At 39.7% G+C, this 19,845-nt stretch overlaps 1 protein-coding gene across 4 annotated transcripts in view; it reads left to right on the top strand.

Moving 5' to 3' along the window:
- The first annotated feature begins 5,796 nt into the window (after positions 1-5,796).
- The window catches only part of PPP1R42 (protein phosphatase 1 regulatory subunit 42), a 66,159-nt gene continuing 52,110 nt past the window's right edge, over positions 5,797-19,845 (top strand). For 2 of the 4 annotated variants that reach the window (XM_033202248.1, XM_033202251.1), the window contains exons 1-4: positions 5,797-5,890; positions 14,517-14,729; positions 18,059-18,225; positions 19,553-19,691. In XM_033202248.1, the coding sequence (XP_033058139.1) occupies positions 14,601-14,729; positions 18,059-18,225; positions 19,553-19,691 (435 nt within the window). In that variant the 5' untranslated portion in view covers positions 5,797-5,890; positions 14,517-14,600. Of the gene's footprint in view, positions 5,964-11,693; positions 11,794-14,516; positions 14,730-18,058; positions 18,226-19,552; positions 19,692-19,845 lie in introns of all 4 variants that reach the window. The other 2 variants (XM_033202249.1, XM_033202250.1) reach the window with 2 other exon arrangements.

Below are 19,845 nucleotides of genomic sequence, written 5' to 3'. Positions count from 1 at the left end.
AAAATGTGTCTTTAAGGTAATGAAACTGATTTTCAGCTGAGATCCTTAATTTATAGCCACATCTCACATGTTATATTTATTTCAATTTGATCCTCTAGTGAAGGGTGCAAGTGAACCATTTTAGAAAAGAGTCTACATACACTAAACATAATAGAACTGTAAAAATAGACTTGAGAAAATCTTTGTGTATTAAAATTAATATAACTTTTAAAAACAGAACTTCACAAAGTCTTAAATAGAATTTCACAAAGTCCTTTCACCTCTGTTCTTAGTTAATAATGGGGACATGAAGAGAAAACTAGATTTGAAAGTCATGCTGAGATTAAGTAGACATGGTTTGGTGACTAGTATTAATATGTGAGAGTACTGGAGATGGCTCTCAGGCTCTACATCTGTAGCAGGGTGAACTGTGGGCAAGACAGGAACTAGAGGAAGTCTATCAGATTTGTGAAGGATGGAAATTAGTTCAGTTTTGACAGGCTGAGTTTTCAGTGCCTCCAGGACATTTATATCCAGGTGGAATGAATGTCTAGCAGCCAGTTGGAGGCATAGGTCTGGAACACAGAAGAAATGCCATGGATTGTTTTATATATAACCTGTGTAATAATCATTTATATTTATAAAATACATTAAATAATAAATTATATAAATCAGTTATTAAATTATTTTTTTAAATCACTTATTATTAGGGCTCATATTGTGTACATCATGGCCTTGGAGGGCTCCTAGTATCTTCTACAGAAGCTCCCAATGAAATGATCATCTCCAGGTTACAGGATACCTTGAATAGAGACTGCTTCATCCATAATCAAAAGGGTTTTGTTTGTATTGATTCTACAGCTTGCAGCTTCTGATAGATAGATAGATAGATAGATAGATAGATAGATAGATCGATCGATAGATACTTGTTTAACTAAGCTTCCTGTAGTCATTTTCTTTTCTCTCCTCTGAGTTTCCTTTTGAAATGTCCTATAAAAATGGGAATGATGTCCCAATTTTCTGAATTAACCTCTCCTTAAGGGAATTTTCCATTGCTCCTGTTAGGTATTTATTGCTATATAACAAATTACAAAACTCAGTAGATTAAAATAACACATATTGTTTCACAGATTTTGTAGGTCAGGGATCTAGGTCCTCTGCTTCAGAGTCTCTCTCACAATGCTGCTATCAAGGTGTTGGCTACAGATGAGATCTCATCTGAAAGCTCAGCTTCCTAGCTCAGATGGTATTTGTTGGCATTTAGTTTCTCATCGGATTGACAGTCTCAGTTCCTCACTAGCTGTTGGCTAGAGACTATCCTTAGATCCTTGCCATATGTGCTCTCCTAAATGACAACTTGTTTTATCAAAGACTGCAAGCCCAAAATGTAATAAAATCTGCTAACAATACAGAAGTTATAATCTTTTGTAACCTAATCACAGAAAGAGAGTCTATCAGCTTTGCCTTATTCTGTTGGCTAGTACAGGTCAGTAGGTGTAGTCCACATTCCAGAAGAGAGGATCACACAAGGGCCTGCATATCAGGAGGTGAGATCGCTAAGGCCATCTTAGAAGTCTGCCTACCATGTAACTAATATTTACCAATCTACAAGATCAAGACAAAAAGAGGCATTAACAAAAAATGCCAACTTTTCTGTATGGAGTTATGTGATGTTACGCAGGTCTGGGCCCTTTAACTTCCTGGTTTCTCAGTGAAAGATGACTAATCATTAGAGCTGGTGTGCTGTATGTACTCTGGAAGGTAAGGAAATACATATGGGCTACAAAGAAAAATATATGAAATATAAAGTATATTTCCTTCTAAGGTTTCTTGGAAACTCTAGTTGAGGCTTTTACAAAGTGCTTTTTAGCATCATTCTTCCAAAAGTACCTTTTAAAATGATTCTCAAGGCTTCACAATATATGTTTTTTTTTACAAATATATATTTCCCAACATCTGTAAAAGTGTAACTCTTAGAGTATTTTATGCTGAACTTACAAATTTGGTACTGAAGACAAGTATTTCTTGTAGTCTGCCAAATTTCTGCCACATTGGAAAATATGCAGATGATTGTTTAACATTCTGTGCCATCAGACAGGAATTATATTTCACATCTTTTTTTTTTTTTTTTGAGACGGAATCTTGTTCTGTTGTCAGTCTGAATCCAGTACAGTGGCACGATCTCAGCTCACTGCAACCTCTGTCTCCCAGGTTCAAGCGATTCTCCTGCCTCAGCCTCCCGAGTAGCTGGGATTGCAGGCGCCCACCACCATGCCTGGCTAATTTTTGTATTTTTAGTAGAGACGGGGTTTTACCATGTTGGCCAGGCTGGTCTTGAACTCCTGACCTCAGGTGATCTGCCCGCCTTGGCCTCCCAAAGTGCTGGGATTACAGGCGTGAGCCACCGCACCTGGCCTGTATTTCACATCTTAATGAGAAAATACTTTCTCTTAACTTGTTGCATCAAAAAAATAATTAGTAATTCGGCTGGGCATGGTGGCTCACACCTGTAATCCCGGCACTTTGGGAGGCTGAGGCAGGTGGATCATGAGGTCAGGAGTTCAAGACCAGCCTGGCCAATATGGTGAAACCCTGTCTCTACAAAAAATATAAAAAATTAGCCGGGCGTGGTGGCGCACACCTGTTCTCCCAGCTACTTGAGAGGCTGAGGCAGGAGAATTGCTTGAACCCAGGAGGTAGAAGTTGCAGTGAGCCGAGATCATGCCACTGCACTCCAGCCTGGGCAACAGAGTGAGACTCTGTCTCGAAAAAAAAAAAGAAAAGAAAAAGAAAAATTAGTAATTCAAACCATTGTAACTACCAGCAGTCACATTTTCAATTCCATGAACAGTGGAATCCAAAATAAATTTTCAGAATGTAATTTTTTCATTTAAAAAAATCTTACTGCTAAAAATAGGAGGAAAAAATCATAATTCTATCACCAAGAAACAATCACTATTAAACATTTTGGTATATATCTATATGTATATCCTTTTAGACTATTAAATGTTTTATTTAAATGTTATTTAATTTAAATATGTTAAATGTGTTAAATAATATTACCACAAATGAGATAATACTCCATTTTATAATGATATATGCAATTGTTCCAAAATGATTTTCAATGAGGCATTGCTAAACAAGGCTCCTAGCAAAGTAATGCTAGCAGCAGGTTGACCAAGTGCTACACAGAGCAATGGACTAGCCCTGCATCATTGTTAAAGCTGTTATCCCCAAAGGAATGAACTACAAAACAGATAATTGGGGGGACATCTAATTCGTACCCCTCTAGTAGTGTTTTAGCCATATTACGTTGATCATGCTTTTATTTATTTCCTTTTTTTTTTTTTTTTTGAGACAGAGTCTCGCTCTGTTGCCCAGGCTAGAGTGCAATGGCACAATCTTGGCTCACCGCAACCTCTGCCTCCCGGGTTCAAGCAACTCTCCTGCCTCAGCCTCCCGAGTAGCTGGGATCACAGCCGCACGCCACCACGACCAGCCACCCTTTGTATTTTTAGTAGAGACGGGGTTTCACCATGTTGGTCAGGCTGGTCTCAAACTCCTGACTTCGTGATCCGCCCGCCTCAGCCTCCCAAAGTGCTAGGATTACAGGCGTGGGCCACCCTGCCCAGCCATTCTTTTATTTCTTATCCTTCTGTGACTTTTTATTCTGTTAGATACCCCCTCCTTAAACTCCCTCCCCCAGTGTCTGAATCTGAATTATGAGTTTCTGAATCACTGAATTATTGTGCTTCTCAGGACAAATCTCACCTCTGATGATTCTTTCTATACCATCTTTACTAGCTTTTCTTCCCTCTTTTATCCAAACTAGTTGGCATAGCTACTAACCCACTATTTCGCTTTCCTTGTTTTCTCCCTCACTATCATTTATGGCCTCATGGTTTAAATAATCAGCTTTATACTGGAGACTATGAAAACCTTTCTCACCTCACACTTAATGTATGTAAACCAAACTCGTCCACTTCCCCTCAAATTACTCACCATTTCTCCTCTTTCCCCAGTATTGTTCCTTTATCATAGCTAACATCTGGGAATTATCTTCAACTTCTCCCCTCCCTTTATCCTACCCAGTCTCTATTAAATCATGCTTCGAAATATCTCCTCAATTTTTTCATTCCTTTCCACTTTCTTTGCCTTCACTCCAACCCAGGCCAAGATTGCTTTCACAACTGGACTTAAGCAAAAATATCCTGAATGGGGTTAGGGCTCCTTTGCCCCCATTCCCCCACCTTCCTAGGATACTCTCATTGTAATGGTCAGGGGGATAAAAATGAAAGGAGAACTGGGCTTAAAATCACGAGGCCAAGAAGTTCCCTCTTTGCCACCCCAGGTGTGACCTTGAGCATGTTTCTTTCTTCTTTTGAACCCTGGGAATTTCCTTATCGCAAAATGGCAATTAGGACTACCTCATGGGCTCTAAGTTGCCTTGCAATTCTAACAGTCTTCTACTCTGACACTTCTTTGCTCAAAGAAAGGCAATGACAATCTTTTCTCACCAGAATCACAGCTGGTACTCAATGTGTTCCAGCTTGCATTGTCCCTTATATCCAGACTGCTCACCATATCCCTAATAAGCCCCGGGCTTTCCACTATAAATGTCAGTTCCCTGTACTATTGTTCTTCTTCTGCAATTAAATTATTCCTTTTACAAACATTTATGGAGTAACTATTAATGTACAAGGCACTTTGCTAGGTCCTGGAAATGGCGAAGTAAACCACATAATCCATGCCCTCAAAGAATTTACCATCTCTTTGGAGATGGGGCTAAGTAACTAACATACAATATTGTATTAAGTGCTATGCTGAAAAAAGTAATACATCTCAGCTGTTTTGGGGGAAGAACGGGCATCACTTAACAAATTGGGATACCCAGGAAGACTTCGGAAAGGCGGCACTAATTCCAAACTGAGTCTTTAAATCTTAAAAGAAAAAATAGGCCGGGCGCGGTGGCTCAAGCCTGTAATCCCAGCACTTTGGGAGGCCGAGACGGGCGGATCACGAGGTCAGGAGATCGAGACCATCCTGGCTAACACGGTGAAACCCCGTCTCTACTAAAAATACAAAAAAAAACTAGCCGGGCGAGGTGGCGGGCGCCTGTAGTCCCAGCTGCTCGGGAGGCTGAGGCAGGAGAATGGCGTGAACCCGGGAGGCGGAGCTTGCAGTGAGCTGAGATCCGGCCACTGCACTCCAGTCCGGGCGACAGAGCGAGACACCGCCTCAAAAAAAAAAAAAAAAAAAAAAAATAAAACTGAAGGAGGTGAGAAAATGTGTGCTATGTCTTCCTTGAAGGGCGGAGAAGAGAGAGGAATTATTATTATTTTTATTAAGAACAGGGTATACTGAAAAACACTGGAGTGTAGAGGGCAGGTGGCAAGCGGTGAGGTTGGTCATGATGAATAGCCCTCAATGTCACCCTAAGGAATTTGAGGTTTCACCGAGGAAAGGATAGAGTACAGACTGTATTCTGAATCAGATAATTCCTTTCCTGGTCTGTTATTGGGAAAAGGTGGTTGTTGGGCACTGAAACGGTCAAAGCTGATGGCAGGATAATCCGGTAGGGGGAAATGGTAGTCTGCCAAAAATTGTTCCGGCTACTAATTGGTCCAGTAAAACAATACGGTGACCGATGCCTCACGGCCTCTTCAAGCTAACAGGACTCTAGTCGGAGTCCGCCTAGTGGCCACCGTCAGTGCCCATTAGCGTTCAACCGCCGTGTCACAGAGAGTAGGACGCACCGGGGAGGGAGCAGCCTGCGACGTCGCGAGACTTCTCGTGAGTGGCGCTTGGACGGAGCGTCTGGTCGCCCAGCAACCGCCGCTGGTCTGCGTAGAGACCCGGCGCTGGCGAAACCCACCAAACCGGAGTTACCGACCCGACTGTCCCGCGAGCGGTGAGCTGCCCGCGGGGAATAAGCGTGGGGACCGAGGAAATCCTAGAACCATGTTTCTCAAACTTGCCTGCCAGTAAGACTTTCTGGGACATTTGTTAAAATGCAGATCCTTGGGCCCTATCTTTAGACATAGAATTTCCAGAAAAAATAGTCTGGAAGTCTGTTTTTAACAAATGGTTAGCTGGCAAGATTGGGAAACAGCTCTAGAGGAGGGAGTCACAGGTGGAGGGGTGGTCGCGGGGCTGAGGAAGCAGCCCGGTGGGCGTGGAGCTGGAGTTTGAAAGGGTTTTGAAAAGCCTAAGGGCTGGAGCCAGTGATTTAGAGCATCTGGAAGCCACTGAACCTGTGGCCTAAGTGGAAGTATAGATACTAACAGAATTCAGAAAACGTTGTCCACTGCCTCTAGCCTGTGGGAATTCCAGCAGATGAAAGACAAGGGGTCCGTTAAAATGGATTCCACCCATGTAAGAAACCTGCACATGTACCCCCCGAACCGAAAAGGTGGAAAACAACAATAACAAAAGGAACAAACAAAAAAACAAACAACAACAACAATAACAAAAAGCTAACAATAAAATGGATTCCTAGAGCCTCCCTATACTTGAAAGTATCATTCTTACTATCAAGGACTGGAAGCTGAAGCCAAGGAAAAGCTGTACAAACAAACGTTTTTACAAGAACCCTTCACCAATCAACTACCCTAGCCCTAACCCAAGCTCCTTTACCTTGTCACATTTTCTTTTTTATTTTTTTTGAGATGGAGTTTCTCTCTTGTTGCCCAGACTGGAGTGCAATGGCACAATCTTGGCTCACCACAACCTCTGCCTCCCGAGTACAAGCGATTCTTCTGCCTCAGCCTCCCGAGTAGCTGGGATTACAGGCATATACCACCATGCCCGGCTAAGTTTTTTGTATTTTTAGTAGAGACGAGGTTTCATCATATTGGTCAGGCTGGTCTCAAATTCCTGACCTCAGGTGATCCACCCACCTCAGCCTCCCAAAGTGCTGGGATTACAATCATGAGCCACCGTGCCCGGCCACATTTTCATAATTTACTATGCTCTTAATTTTTTCTTTTCTTTTCTTTTTGAAACGGAGTCTCACTCTGTTGCCCAGGCTGGAGTGTAGTGGTGCGATCTGAGCTCACTGCCACCTCTGCCTCCCAGGTTCAAGCGATTCTCCTGCCTTAGCCTCCTGAGTAGCTGGGATTATAGGCATGTGCCACCACAACCAGCTAATTTTTGTATTTTTAGTAGAGATGGGGTGTCACCATGTTGTCCAGGCTGGTCTCGAACTCCTGACCTCAAGTGATCTGCCCACCTCGGCCTCCCAAAGTGCTGGGATTACAGGCATGAGCCACTGCACCTGGCCTACTATCCTTTTTCTAACTTAGTATGCAAGTATACAACTCTGCGTATTTGAGTCTTCATTTCTTATGAAGGTTCCCAGGCCACATTAAACTTGTATTAACTAAATTTGTTTGCTTTTCTCCTCTTGATCTGCTGTATGTCAATTTAATTACTAGGCTCAGCCATAAAACAAAACAAAAAAAAAACCCTAAAATGGAAGAGGTAAAATTTTGCCTTCCCTACGATAGCATGGCCATTCATGAGGTTTCAGGTGATCCAAATTTTCTCTGTTTTAGCCAAAGTTAGAAAACAGAGCCTGAAGTAAAAACTCATGTGATAGGCTGGGCATGATGCCTTAAACTTGTAATCCCAGCACTTTGAAAAGCCAAAGCAGGAGGATCACTTGAACCCAGGAGTTTGAGACCAGCCTGGGCAACATAACGAGACCCTGTCTGTAAAAAAAGAAAAGAAATATCTTCTTATTAAGCTTAGATGAAAAAATTCCTGGCAAGGCATGATGGCTCATGCCTATAATTTGGCACTTTGGGAGGCTGAGGTGGGAGGATTGCTTGAGGCCACGAGTTTGAGACCAGCCTGGGCAACATAGTAAGACCCTGTCTCTACAAAAATAAAAAAATACAAAATAAAAAATTAGCTGAGCATGGTGGTATACACCTGTAGTCCCAGCTGCTCAGGAGGCTGAGGTGGGAGAAACACGTGAGCCCAGGAGTTTGACATTGCAGTGAGCTATAATCACACCACTGCACTCAAGCCTTGGCAAGAGTGAACTCCTATCTGTACAAAAAAAAAAAAATTAAAATCCTAAATAAAACATTAGCAAACTTAATTTGCATATATATGTTATTCTGACTAAGTTTGGTTTATCCCTGGAATGCAAAAAAATTTAACATTAGAAGTCTACCAGCCTGGGTAACACGGTACAACCCTGTCTCTACAAAAAATACAAAAATTAGGCCGGGTGTGGCTCATGCCTGTAATCCCAGCACTTTAGGAGACTGAGGCGGGCAGATCACAAGGTCAGGAGATTGAGACCATCCTGGCTAACACGGTGAAACCCCGTCTCTACTAAAAAAATACCAAAAAATTAGCTGGGCGTGGTGGCAGGCGCCTGTAGTCCCAGCTACTCAGGAGGCTGAGGCAGGAGAATGGTGTGAACCCGGGAGGGGGAGCTTGCAGTGAGCCGAGATGCGCCACTGCAGTCCAGCCTGGGCGACAGAGCAAGACTTCGTCTAAAAAAAATAAATAAAATAAAATAAAATAAGCTGGCATGGTGGCATGAGCCTGTAGGGCATGAGCTACTCGGGAGGCTGAGGTGGGAGGATTGCTTGAGCCCAGGAGGCAGAGGTTGCCATGAGCCGAGATTGTGCCACTGTACTCCAGCCTGAGTGACAGAGCGAGACCGTTTCATGCACACACTCATACAAAAAGAACCATTAGAAGTCTATTAATGTTAAGTCACCACATCTCCTAAGGCAAAAGAAAAACATTTCATAACCATCAACCTTCATTCATGATTTTAAAAAATACTTTACAAACTATGAATATAAAAGCACTTTCTTAATCTGAATATGTCTATCTTTTTTTTTTTTTTTTGAGACGGAGTCTTGGTCTGTCGCCAGGCTGGAGTGCAGTGGCGCGATCTCAGCTCACTGCAACCTCCTCCTCCCGGGTTCAAGTGATTCTCCTGCCTCAGCCTCCTGAGTAGCTGGGACTACAGCGCGCGCCACCATGTCCAGCTAATTTTTTTTGTATTTTAAGTAGAGATGGGGTGTCACCATTTTGGCCAGGATGGTCTCAATCTCTTGACCTCGTGATCTGCCCACCTCAGCCTCCCAAAGTGCTGGGATTATACACATAAGCCACGGTGCCCATGCTATCTTAAAAAAAAAAAAAAAATCTTACAGCAAATATCATACTAAAAAATAAAAATAAAAAACTTACAGCAAATATCATACTTAGTGGTGAAATGTTGCAAATATTTCTTTTGAGATCAGCAATAAGACAAGTGCATGTACCCTCATTGCTTCTACTCAACATTGTTCCTAGAGGTCCTAGCCAGTGCAATAACACACTAAAAAATTAAAAAAAAAAAAAAAGACAAAAGGTTTGGGAAGTAGTAGACTGTTACTTATATATAATCTGATTGTCTACATGGAAAACACAAAGACTCTATAAAATAAAATTAATGTGTCCTTAGCAGTGTTGCTGGATATAAAATCAATATTTTAAAAATACTGCATTTCTATACAGTAGCTACAAACAAAAAATATAATTTCTAAAAGAATAGCATTTGCAATATCAACAAAAATACATGATCCCAATAACTCAAAAATAAAAGCTCGAGCTGGGCATGGTGGCTCATGCCTGCAATCCCAACAATTTGGGAGGCTGAGGCAGGTGGATTGCTTAAGCCCAAGAGTTTGAGATTCCCCTGGCAACTTGGCAAAACCCCATCTCTACTAAAAATACAAAAATTAGCTGAGCATGGTGGCGCAGGCTTGTAGTCCCAGCTTCTCAGAAGGCTGAGATGGGAGGATCATTTGAGACTGGGAGACGGAAACTGCAGTGAATCGAGATCAGGCCACTGTACAGAGCAAGACCCTGTCTCAAAAACAAGCAAACAAATGAAAAAAACAAAACAAAACAAAAAACTTATGCATGGCCTTAAATATAAAAGAAAAATTTTTAACTACTGAAAATCATTAAATTAGCACTACCAAAATGGAGAGACTTACCATACTCATGGAAAGGAAGACTTGATATTAGAGAAATGTCAGTGCTTCATGAATTATTTATAAATTTGCAATTCCCAACAAAATCATGAAAGGACTTTTCATGGAATGAAAAATTGATGTTTAAATTTATATGAAGGAGTCAAGGACCAAGAAAAAGCCAAGTAGAGAGAAAGATTATTAATCTGTACTAATTAAGACCGTGTTGTCATGGGGATAAATATATAAGTGAATGCAAGAGAAAAGAACCATAGAAGAGAAAATACACCAAGTACTGGGGTAACTGGTTCTCCATAAGGAAAAGAATATTGAATATCTCACTTCCTACACAGTAATCAACTCTAGATAAAGACCAGAATGCATCAAGGAAAACTTTAACATGTTCAGAAGACTATATAGGTCATTTTTTCTGAAATTAAGGTAGGGAAGGTGTTATTAAATAAGCCACAAAAAGCACAAAACATGAGAAAAATAATGATACATTTGACTATATTAAAAAATAAAGTTTCTGTTTTTTAGACGATACCATTAAAAGCAAACTAACAAGTGAAAAAGAGAGAAAAGAAAAGACAAGCTACAGTCCGGGAAAGGACATTTGCAACACATGTTATCAATGAAATATTAGTATGTAATAGAAATGTGTGTGTGTTCTACCAATTTCTTAGAAAAGCAGAACTCAGTGGGAAAAATGGGCAAAATATAAGAAATAGCAATTAACAGAAGAGAAACTCCACATGGCCAATAATCAGGAAAATACTCAGTCTCTCAATAAGTAAAGAAACGCAAATTAAAACACAGTAATGAGATACCATTTTATACCCATCAGCTTGGTAAAAAGTTAAAGATTGACAATATCAGGTGCCAAAAATGGTGCAGGCTGCATTGTAGAGCAGTGGGAACTCTTTTACTTGCCAGTGGTAAAATTCCTTTGGAGAAAAATTTGGCAGTATATATAGTAAAGTTGAAATGTCCAACCCAAAGTGGCCACTCCTAGTTTTAAACCTTAAAGAAGCTCTTGCACGTGTGCTAAATGATACATACAAAATCATAAAAGCAACATTGTAAAAGTGAAAAAAAAAAGGAAATACCCAAAGATCAGTCATTAGGAAAAATTAATTTCTTACAATGGAATATTGTATAGTACATATTCTAGAGCTACACACATCAACCCACATGACTCTCACATACAAAACATAAAGCAGAAAAGAAAGCTGAAGACAGAATAATATTAATATCATTGATGACATGTAAAATTGTGAAAAACAGTACTATATATTATTTAGGTATACATACATCTGTAGTAAAAGCATAAAAACATGAATAGTCTAAATTTTAGATAAATCCCAAATTTAAGAGAATGAAGAGGAAGAAAGGTATACAGGGGTTTCAAATGTATTTGTAATGTTTTATATTTTAAGCTGATCTGTGGGTCCATGGGTGTTATACTATTCTTATACTTTTATCGTGAAATATTTTATGAAATATTTTCAAGGTAATATTAATAAGTTATTTTAATTGAATTAGATACTTTGTTCAGAATATAGTATCATATTTGAAATGTGATCTGAAAAGTCAACAATAAGCTTAAAATTTTGTTATAAAAATAATCAGATATATGCAAATTTCAAAAATCTATGAAGATTTTATTATTTTTTTTCTGCTCAGTTCTGAGGCTTAAGATTTTATAATTTTATTCTGTAGGTTGTACTTTGCATTTTGAAGAGTCTAAGAATACATTCCATATCTTCAAATATTTTATTGTGGGCAATTTACAATAACATAGCCTGGGTAATGCCAATGTGTGAGTATATAAATTTAATTTATAGTCTACTGAATTCATTTTTCCTCCTAAGCACTGATTTCATGTACAGAATATTGTACACATTGAGGTATTTGGTTGGTTAAATTCCATATACACTGGAATAATGTTTAATTTTAAACTGCATTTTTGGTTACATTTGTAGTAAACGAATGTGAAGCACAATTGGGGAAACTGGGATATTTATCACTTAAATAGCTATACTTCCTCGGCAATTGAAAAAAAATGGGCTACCTCAAATCTATAGACAATATATGGCAATATTTTATTTACTTATTTAGAGACAGTCTCCCTCTGTCACCCAGGCTGGAGTGCAGTGGCATGATCATAGCTTACTCTAACCTGGAACTCATGAGCTCAAGTAATCTTCTTGTCTCAGCCTCCCGAGTAGCTGGAACTACAGGCATGCACCACCACCCCCGGCATGTTTCTCATATTTAACAGTCCTGATATATTTCCAGTGAGACAGTTAAGATAACCTTATCTGTGAACAAACCAGTAACATAATAATAATAATGATAGCGAATGTTTATTGACCTATGTACCAGGTACTGTGCAGAACACTCTATAATGATTATTTCACCAATCCTCACATTATCCCTTGGAAATAGGGACCATTATTATCCTTATTTTGTAAGAAATTGAAGTAACCTGCCCAAGATGCCTAACTAGTAAGGGATGAAGCCAAAATATGAACCAGGCAAATCTGGATTGAAAAACGCTGGATTGGTCGGGCACAGTGGCTCATGCCTGTAATCCCAGCACTTTAGGAGGCTGAGACGGGCGGATCACCTGAGGTCAGGAGTTTGAGACCAGCCTGGCCAACATGGTGAAACTCCATCTCTACTAAAAAAACAAAAATTAGTCGGGCGTGGTGGCAGGCACCTGTAATCTCAGCTACTCGGGAGGCTGAGGCAGGAGAATTGCTTGAACCCAGGAGGCGGAGGTTGCAGTGAGCCAAGATCACGCCATTGCACTCCAGCCTGGGCAACAAGAGCAAGACTTCGTCTCAAAAACAAAACAAAAAAAAAAAAAAACAAAAAAATCCCCTGGATTATGTTGCCTCTTTGTGGATTATGGTTGTACTAATAAAACATAAATTTCTAGGCCAGCTTCATTTTCAAGTATTTTGTACCATTGTCCTATGTACTTAAGGTTTTCACACCATGTGTTCTGATTTAGGGGTTTCAGACATATGGTCTCTATGGGTACCATGGGAAAAGGAGCCAAGAGACCTGGTCCCTTTCTCAACTGTCACTAGCTTGAGTAGCTTAAGATAAATCTCTGGGACTTAGTTTCTTTACCTGTGAAATGAGAACATTGGAGGATATTCCTTGAGGGCCTTTTTGACTCCAAGAGTGAATAATAATCCTTTAAAAGATGCTCATAAGGCCGGGCGCGATGGCTCATGCCTGTAATCCCAGCACTTTGGGAGGCCGAGGTGGGTGGATCACAAGGTCAGGAGTTCAAGACCAGCCTAGCCAAGATGGTGAAACCCTGTCTCTACTAAAAATACAAAAATTAGCCGGGCATGGTGGCAGGCGCCTGTAATCCCTGCTACTCAGGAGGCTGAGGCAGAGAATTGCTTGAACCCAGGAGGCAGAGGTTGCGGTGAGCCGAGATTGTGCCACTACACTCCAGACTTGGAGACAGAGCAAGACCCCATCTCTAAAAACAAACAAACAAACAAACAAACCAAAAAAAAAAAAAAAAGCAAGGGGACGGGCGCGATGGCTCATGCCTGTAATCCCAGCACTTTGGGAGGCTGAGGTGGGTGGATCACAAGGTCAGGAGTTCAAGACCAGCCTGGCCAACATGACGAAAGCCCGTCTCTACTAAAAATACAAAAATTTGCTGGGTATGGTGGCACGTGCTTGTAATCCCAGCAGCTTGGGAGGCTGAGGCAGGAGAATCGATTGAACCCAGGAGACAGAGGTTGCAGTGAGCCAAGACCATACCACTGCACTCCAGCCTGGCAACGGAGTCTTAAAAAAAAAAAAAGGTTGCAGAGGACTATGATCATGCCTACATGCCTGTGAATAGCCACTACACGCCAGCCTGGGAACCATAACATGAGACCCAGTCTCTTAAAAGAGAAAAGAGGTTGGGCGCAGTGGCTCACGCCTGTAATCTCAGCACTTTGGGAGGCTGAGGCGGGCCAATTGCCTGAGCTTAGGGGTTCGAGACCATCCTGGCCAATATGGCGAAAACCCATCTCTACTAAAAATATAAAAATTAGCTGGGCGTGGTGGCACGCTCCTGTAATCCCAGCTACTCTGGAGGCTTGAGAGGAGAATCGTTTGAACCTGGGAGGCAGAGATTGCAGTGAGCTGAGATCGCACCACTGCACTCCAGCCTGAGCGACAAGAGCGAAACTCCATCTCAAAAAAAAAAAAGGGGAAAGAAAAGAAAAAAAAAGAAAGAAAAAAGAGTACTTGCAATGATTCAAATGCTGCTCAGGAAGAAGAAAAGATTTAAAACTAAATGTGAATGAATAATGAGTATTGTGCGTTTAATTTTGATGCTTTAAATCTTTTTATGAAGTTAAGTCTATAAACTTAGAAAATACCTCAGGTGCCCCTAAAGATGTCTATAAACTAGCTTATCAAATAGTTTCATATAAGGGAATTATTTAAAGAGTAAGTCAGAATAACTTTTCCTTAAATTGCTATGATAATCATCATGCTTTTTTCTTTAATCTTTAGAAAGCTGGAAATAATACCTAAACCTACTTCTTGACATGGTATCAAAACAGAGCTTTTGCTGAGAGTTTGATTTATAAAGAAATTATGGTTCGACTGACCTTGGATCTAATTGCCAGAAACAGCAATCTTAAACCCCGAAAAGAAGAAACCATTTCACAGTGCCTGAAGAAAATAACTCATATAAATTTTTCAGACAAAAATATAGATGCAATTGTAAGAACTTTGAAATTATTTCCTATGTTTATATAATTAATAATGTAAAGTTTAGGAATTGGTTTGGGGGCATACCTAATATATTAACTATATTTTCATTATTCTTATTAACTTTTTTTTTGAGGTAGAGTCTCTCTCGGTCTGTTGCCCAGGCTGGAATATAGTGACATGATCAAAGCTCACTGCAACCTCTGCCTCCCAGGTTCAAGTGACACTTGTGCCTCAGCCTTCCGAGTAGCTGGGATTACAAGCATGTGCCACCATGCCCAGCTAACTTTTGTATTTTTAGTACAGATGGGGGGGGTTTCGCCATGTTGCCAGGTTCACCATGTTGAGTTCTTGAGCTTAGACTTCTGAGATCAAGAAGTGATCCGCCTGCCTTGGCCTCCCAAAGTGCTGAGATTACACGTGAGCCACCGCACTTGGCCTTATTAACTTATTTTTATCAGTAAGCTTTATATTGTGTTTTTATTTTAACTTCCTACTTGTGATATTAAATTTGTTAAAATTAAATCTATAAAATATACCATTGTGATTTTTAAATATATATATTTTAAATATTTGTATTACTGTTCTCCTACAACACTATATAGTGTAGCAAACTAGATTTGAAAGTGTATGTTGGGAAATAATTTCATAGACAATAATTACTTTTGTATTATTGTAAAACCTTGAAATATGAATTTTTTAAGTATACCAAAATGTTAAGAAGTCACTATGTGAGTACCATATTTCAAAAGTTTATCAGTGAGACAAGGTTGGGAAGGGGGTGGGGGATAAAAGACTACATATTGGATACAGTGTACACTGCTCAGGTGAAGGGTGCACTAAAATCTCAGAACTCACCACTAAAGAATTTATCCTGGCTAAGTGCGGTGGGTCATACCTGTAATACAGCCTGGGCAACAAAGTGAAACTACGTCTCGAAAAAGAACCTATCCATGTAACCAAAAACCACCTGTACCCCCAAAACTATGGAAATTAAAATTAAAATTAACACAAGAAAAAAAGAGTTTAACAGTGAAATCTTTTTTGCACATAATTTAACTGGTTGTGTAAATGTATGTTATACTGGGTCAATTACATCAGACAAGTTTATGTTTATCTGGATATAATCTGAAACTACATTTTCTCAGCACTAAGGTAATTCTTGGCTGTAATTTGGGAAACTTTAAAGGCTGCAATAACACTCTTAGGCCATCTGTGTTGGTATCTGTTGTCTACAGTAAATGCTAGACTACAGGTGAGATAAATTTTCTTGGAAACCCAGGAGCTACCTGAGGGCAGAAATCATGTCTATTGTTTCACATCATCCTAAATCCCTCATCCATTACAATGCCTGACTCATATTACATGCTTAATAAGTATTTATTGAACAAATGAAAGAAATACTAATGCCCCAGGCAAAATGATCAATTAAATACTTGATTTTTTTGTAGGGACCCCAACCCAGCTCCCATTCTAGATCCCCTTCTGGTTTCCTGGTGATCCTTCTTCCCATGATTCCTTTGCCCAAACCTCATGTCTCTCTTTTGTTGCCCAGAACTCTCTACTTCATGATATCATATAAGACTACTTTCTCGGCCGGGCGCGGTGGCTCAAGCCTGTAATCCCAGCACTTTGGGAGGCCGAGGCGGGCGGATCACGAGGTCAGGAGATCGAGACCATCCTGGCGAACACGGTGAAACCCCGTCTCTACTAAAAAATACAAAAAACTAGCCGGGCGAGGTGGCGGGCGTCTGTAGTCCCAGCTACTCGGGAGGCTGAGGCAGGAGAATGGCGTGAACCCGGGAGGCGGAGCTTGCAGTGAGCTGAGATCCGGCCACTGCACTCCAGCCCCGGCGACAGAGCAAGACTCCGTCTCAAAAAAAAAAAAAAAAAAAAAAAGACTACTTTCTCTGGAGAGCCCCCAGTAAAGTCCCTATTTCATACTCTGTCCTCACATCAATCAGTGCTCCTCCAGGGTGGATGATCTTTGATAGAAGGAAGGCAAATTGGTTAAAGTAATTCACACTAAAATGAGAATAACTTCTAAACTTACAGTTTCCAACACATAGCTGTATTTTAAAAGAAGTTAATTAATGAAGGCTGAGAAATTTTTGAGCAGAACTTCACCACTCGTCTATTTACTCTAGGCTGATCTGCCATGACACAAGAAATGGCAGCCTTTTAAAAAATCCCTTTAATTATTTTATCTCAAAAGTAACTGGTAGCTGGGCATGGTAGCGCATGCCTATAATCCCAGCTACTCAAGAGGCTGGGGCGCTAGGATCACTTGAGCCCAGGAGTTTGACACCAGTCTGGGCAGACCCTGTTTCAAAAAAAAAAAAAAAGTAATTGGTGTTCTTATTCATATAAAATACATATAAAAGGAATGTAATCCTATTCAGACACAATCACTTTTAACATTTAGGTAATATCCTTTCAGTCTCTTATTCATATAATTTTACAATAGTGGGTCATATTAAATGTACTATTTTCACTTAACTACATATTATGAATTTCACTTAACTATGTATTAGGTATTACTGAAGAAACAAAAGGATATTTAATGGTTCTATGGTATTTCTTTTGATAGCATTATCATAGTTTTTTAAAAATTAATGTATGAGGCTGTGTGCGGTGGCTCACACCTGTAATCCTTGCACTTTGGGAGGCCAAGGCAGGTGGATCACAAGGTCAGGAGTTCAAGACCAGCCTAGCCAACATAGTGAAACCCCGTCTCTACTAAAAATACAAAAGTTAGCCAGGCATGGTGGCGCACACCTGTAGTCCCAGCTACTCAGGAGACTGAGGCAGGAGAATCACTTGAACCCAGGAGGCAGAGGTTATGGTGAGCCAAGATCATGTCACTGCACTCCAGCCTGGGCAACAGAGCAAGACTCCATCTCAAAACAAAAAAAAAAATTAATCTATTATTCTGGATATCTAGATGACTTCCAGTTTTCAGTATTAGAAACCACAATAGTTGACTTCCAATCCTACAGAAATATTAACCCCTATTTGTAACGTTGAGACAATAATTTATTCAATGTTTCAACTTCCAGAGGAGCCTAATGGCTTCCAAGGAAAATTGCTTGCTCTGGGAAAATCTTAACAATTCCAGTTTTATTGATATAATTACAGAATTTCTTAAAAAAAGAAAAAATATTACAGAATTTCTTTTGTAATCAGTCTAGTCTTGTTTTAACTGTGCCAAGAACAGAGAAATACTGTTCTCTTATATTAACCTTAGGGAAATTTGCAGAATGATCAACTGAAAATTTTTGTTAAAAACAAACAAGTTTTCAGGAGAAATTACATTTAACATGTTTTTGTTTCCCTTTTAGGAAGATCTCTCTCTTTGCAAAAATCTTAGTGTTTTATATTTATATGATAATTGTATTAGTCAAATCACTAACCTGAATTATGCCACAAATCTGACCCACTTGTACCTACAAAACAATTGTATTTCATGTATAGAGAACCTCAGGTCATTAAAGAAACTGGAAAAACTGTAAGTGCTTTTATTTTTTAATAATGTATCTGATTTTTATGATTATGGTACTTATTTTTTTTGCATAAAGGCATTTCCATTTTTTGCATTAAATTCCAAAAGTAAATTGAATATGAAATTGATATGATTTCATACTTATATGAAAAAAAAGCATATGATTCCCACATGGGTTTTGTGGAACAGACCTCAATTTCTATTTTCTCATACTATTATTAACAAGAAGTAAATTGTTTCACGTATAATATTAATAATTTGTGTTTTATTAAGCCTGGTACACTTTTCATTCTGGGGAGGGGTTGTCTTAAGGGCTAATAGGGATACTTAAAACATCCTCATGTGGGCTCAACTGATAAAAGAAGTTCCCATGGAACCCAGATGAGTTATGTGCCTTTCAGAATCACACATCTCATACTATCTGGGTCATATAATTGATCCTATTGATGTAAACTTGATTGTAAAACGGCATTTACTGCCTATAGTGATTATAATTAGGCAATGAAGATTGGTGGATCCAATTTCCCAGACTGGAATAACTATCATGCTCCTCAAAGAACCGGCTAAAAACCTCAGAATGGAGACACAAGAGTTGGCTGGTGAATGCTTATTAAAAATGAAGAGCACTGGGTTCCAACCTACATATCCAAATTAGAATCTCCAGGGGTTAGGCCCAGATATCTTCATTTTTCCTTTTATCTCTTAGTTTTGAGACAGAGTCTCGCTCTGCCACCCAGGCTTGAGTGCAGTGGCGCGATCATGACTCATCACAGCCTTGATGCCCTAGGTCCAAGTGATCTTCCCACTTCAGCTTCCTGAGTAGCTGGGTCCACAAGCATGCACCACAATGACTGGCTGGCTGGCTTATTTATTTATTTATTTAGAGATGGGATCTTCCTAGGTTGCCCAGACTGGTCTTAAACTTCCAGGCTCCCAAAGTGCTGGGATTACAGTTGTGAGCCACTGTGTCTAGCTGTGAAATCTTCATTTTTTAAACCTACAACACAGAAATGGTTATTATCAAACTATCTACCAGGGCTCTTCATATGTCACCTAACATATGAAGAGCCCTGGTAGATAGTTTGATAATAACTATTACAATTCGCTCACTTTTTTAAAAAGCAAAAAAATGTACTTCTAGACTAAATGAAATGTAAGAATATAATTTGTTCTCATTTAGATAAACCAACCTTTCATAGATTTAATATAACACAAAATTCCTCATTTATAATTTTGTTCAGCTCAATGATTTTGTTATTACACTTTTGTCACGCTTAATAAAGACCATGACATTCTCAGAATGTCTATTTAGAACTATGTCTATGTTTTGCAGGTATCTGGGAGGCAATTACATTGCTGTCATAGAAGGTTTAGAAGGATTAGGAGAACTAAGAGAGCTTCATGTTGAGAATCAGAGGCTTCCCCTCGGGGAAAAGCTTCTGTTTGATCCAAGAACTCTTCATTCTCTGGCAGTAAGTTCACATTTGAATATGTTGACAAGGAATATAGTGATTAACAAGTTGTAATGAAACAGGAATGTGGTGAAGGTATATTTGGACATTGTACATCCTCTGCATTTTATATGGCCAGCTCAGAGTTTATCTGAGGACTGAAGCTGATTTTCTC

This window comes from Trachypithecus francoisi, unplaced genomic scaffold (genome assembly GCF_009764315.1).
Source record: "Trachypithecus francoisi isolate TF-2019V2 unplaced genomic scaffold, Tfra_2.0 Lachesis_group7, whole genome shotgun sequence".
NCBI classification, from domain to species: Eukaryota; Metazoa; Chordata; class Mammalia; order Primates; family Cercopithecidae; genus Trachypithecus; species Trachypithecus francoisi.
Note: the sequence above shows the minus strand (reverse complement) of the source record. Positions and strands in the feature narration are given on the sequence as shown.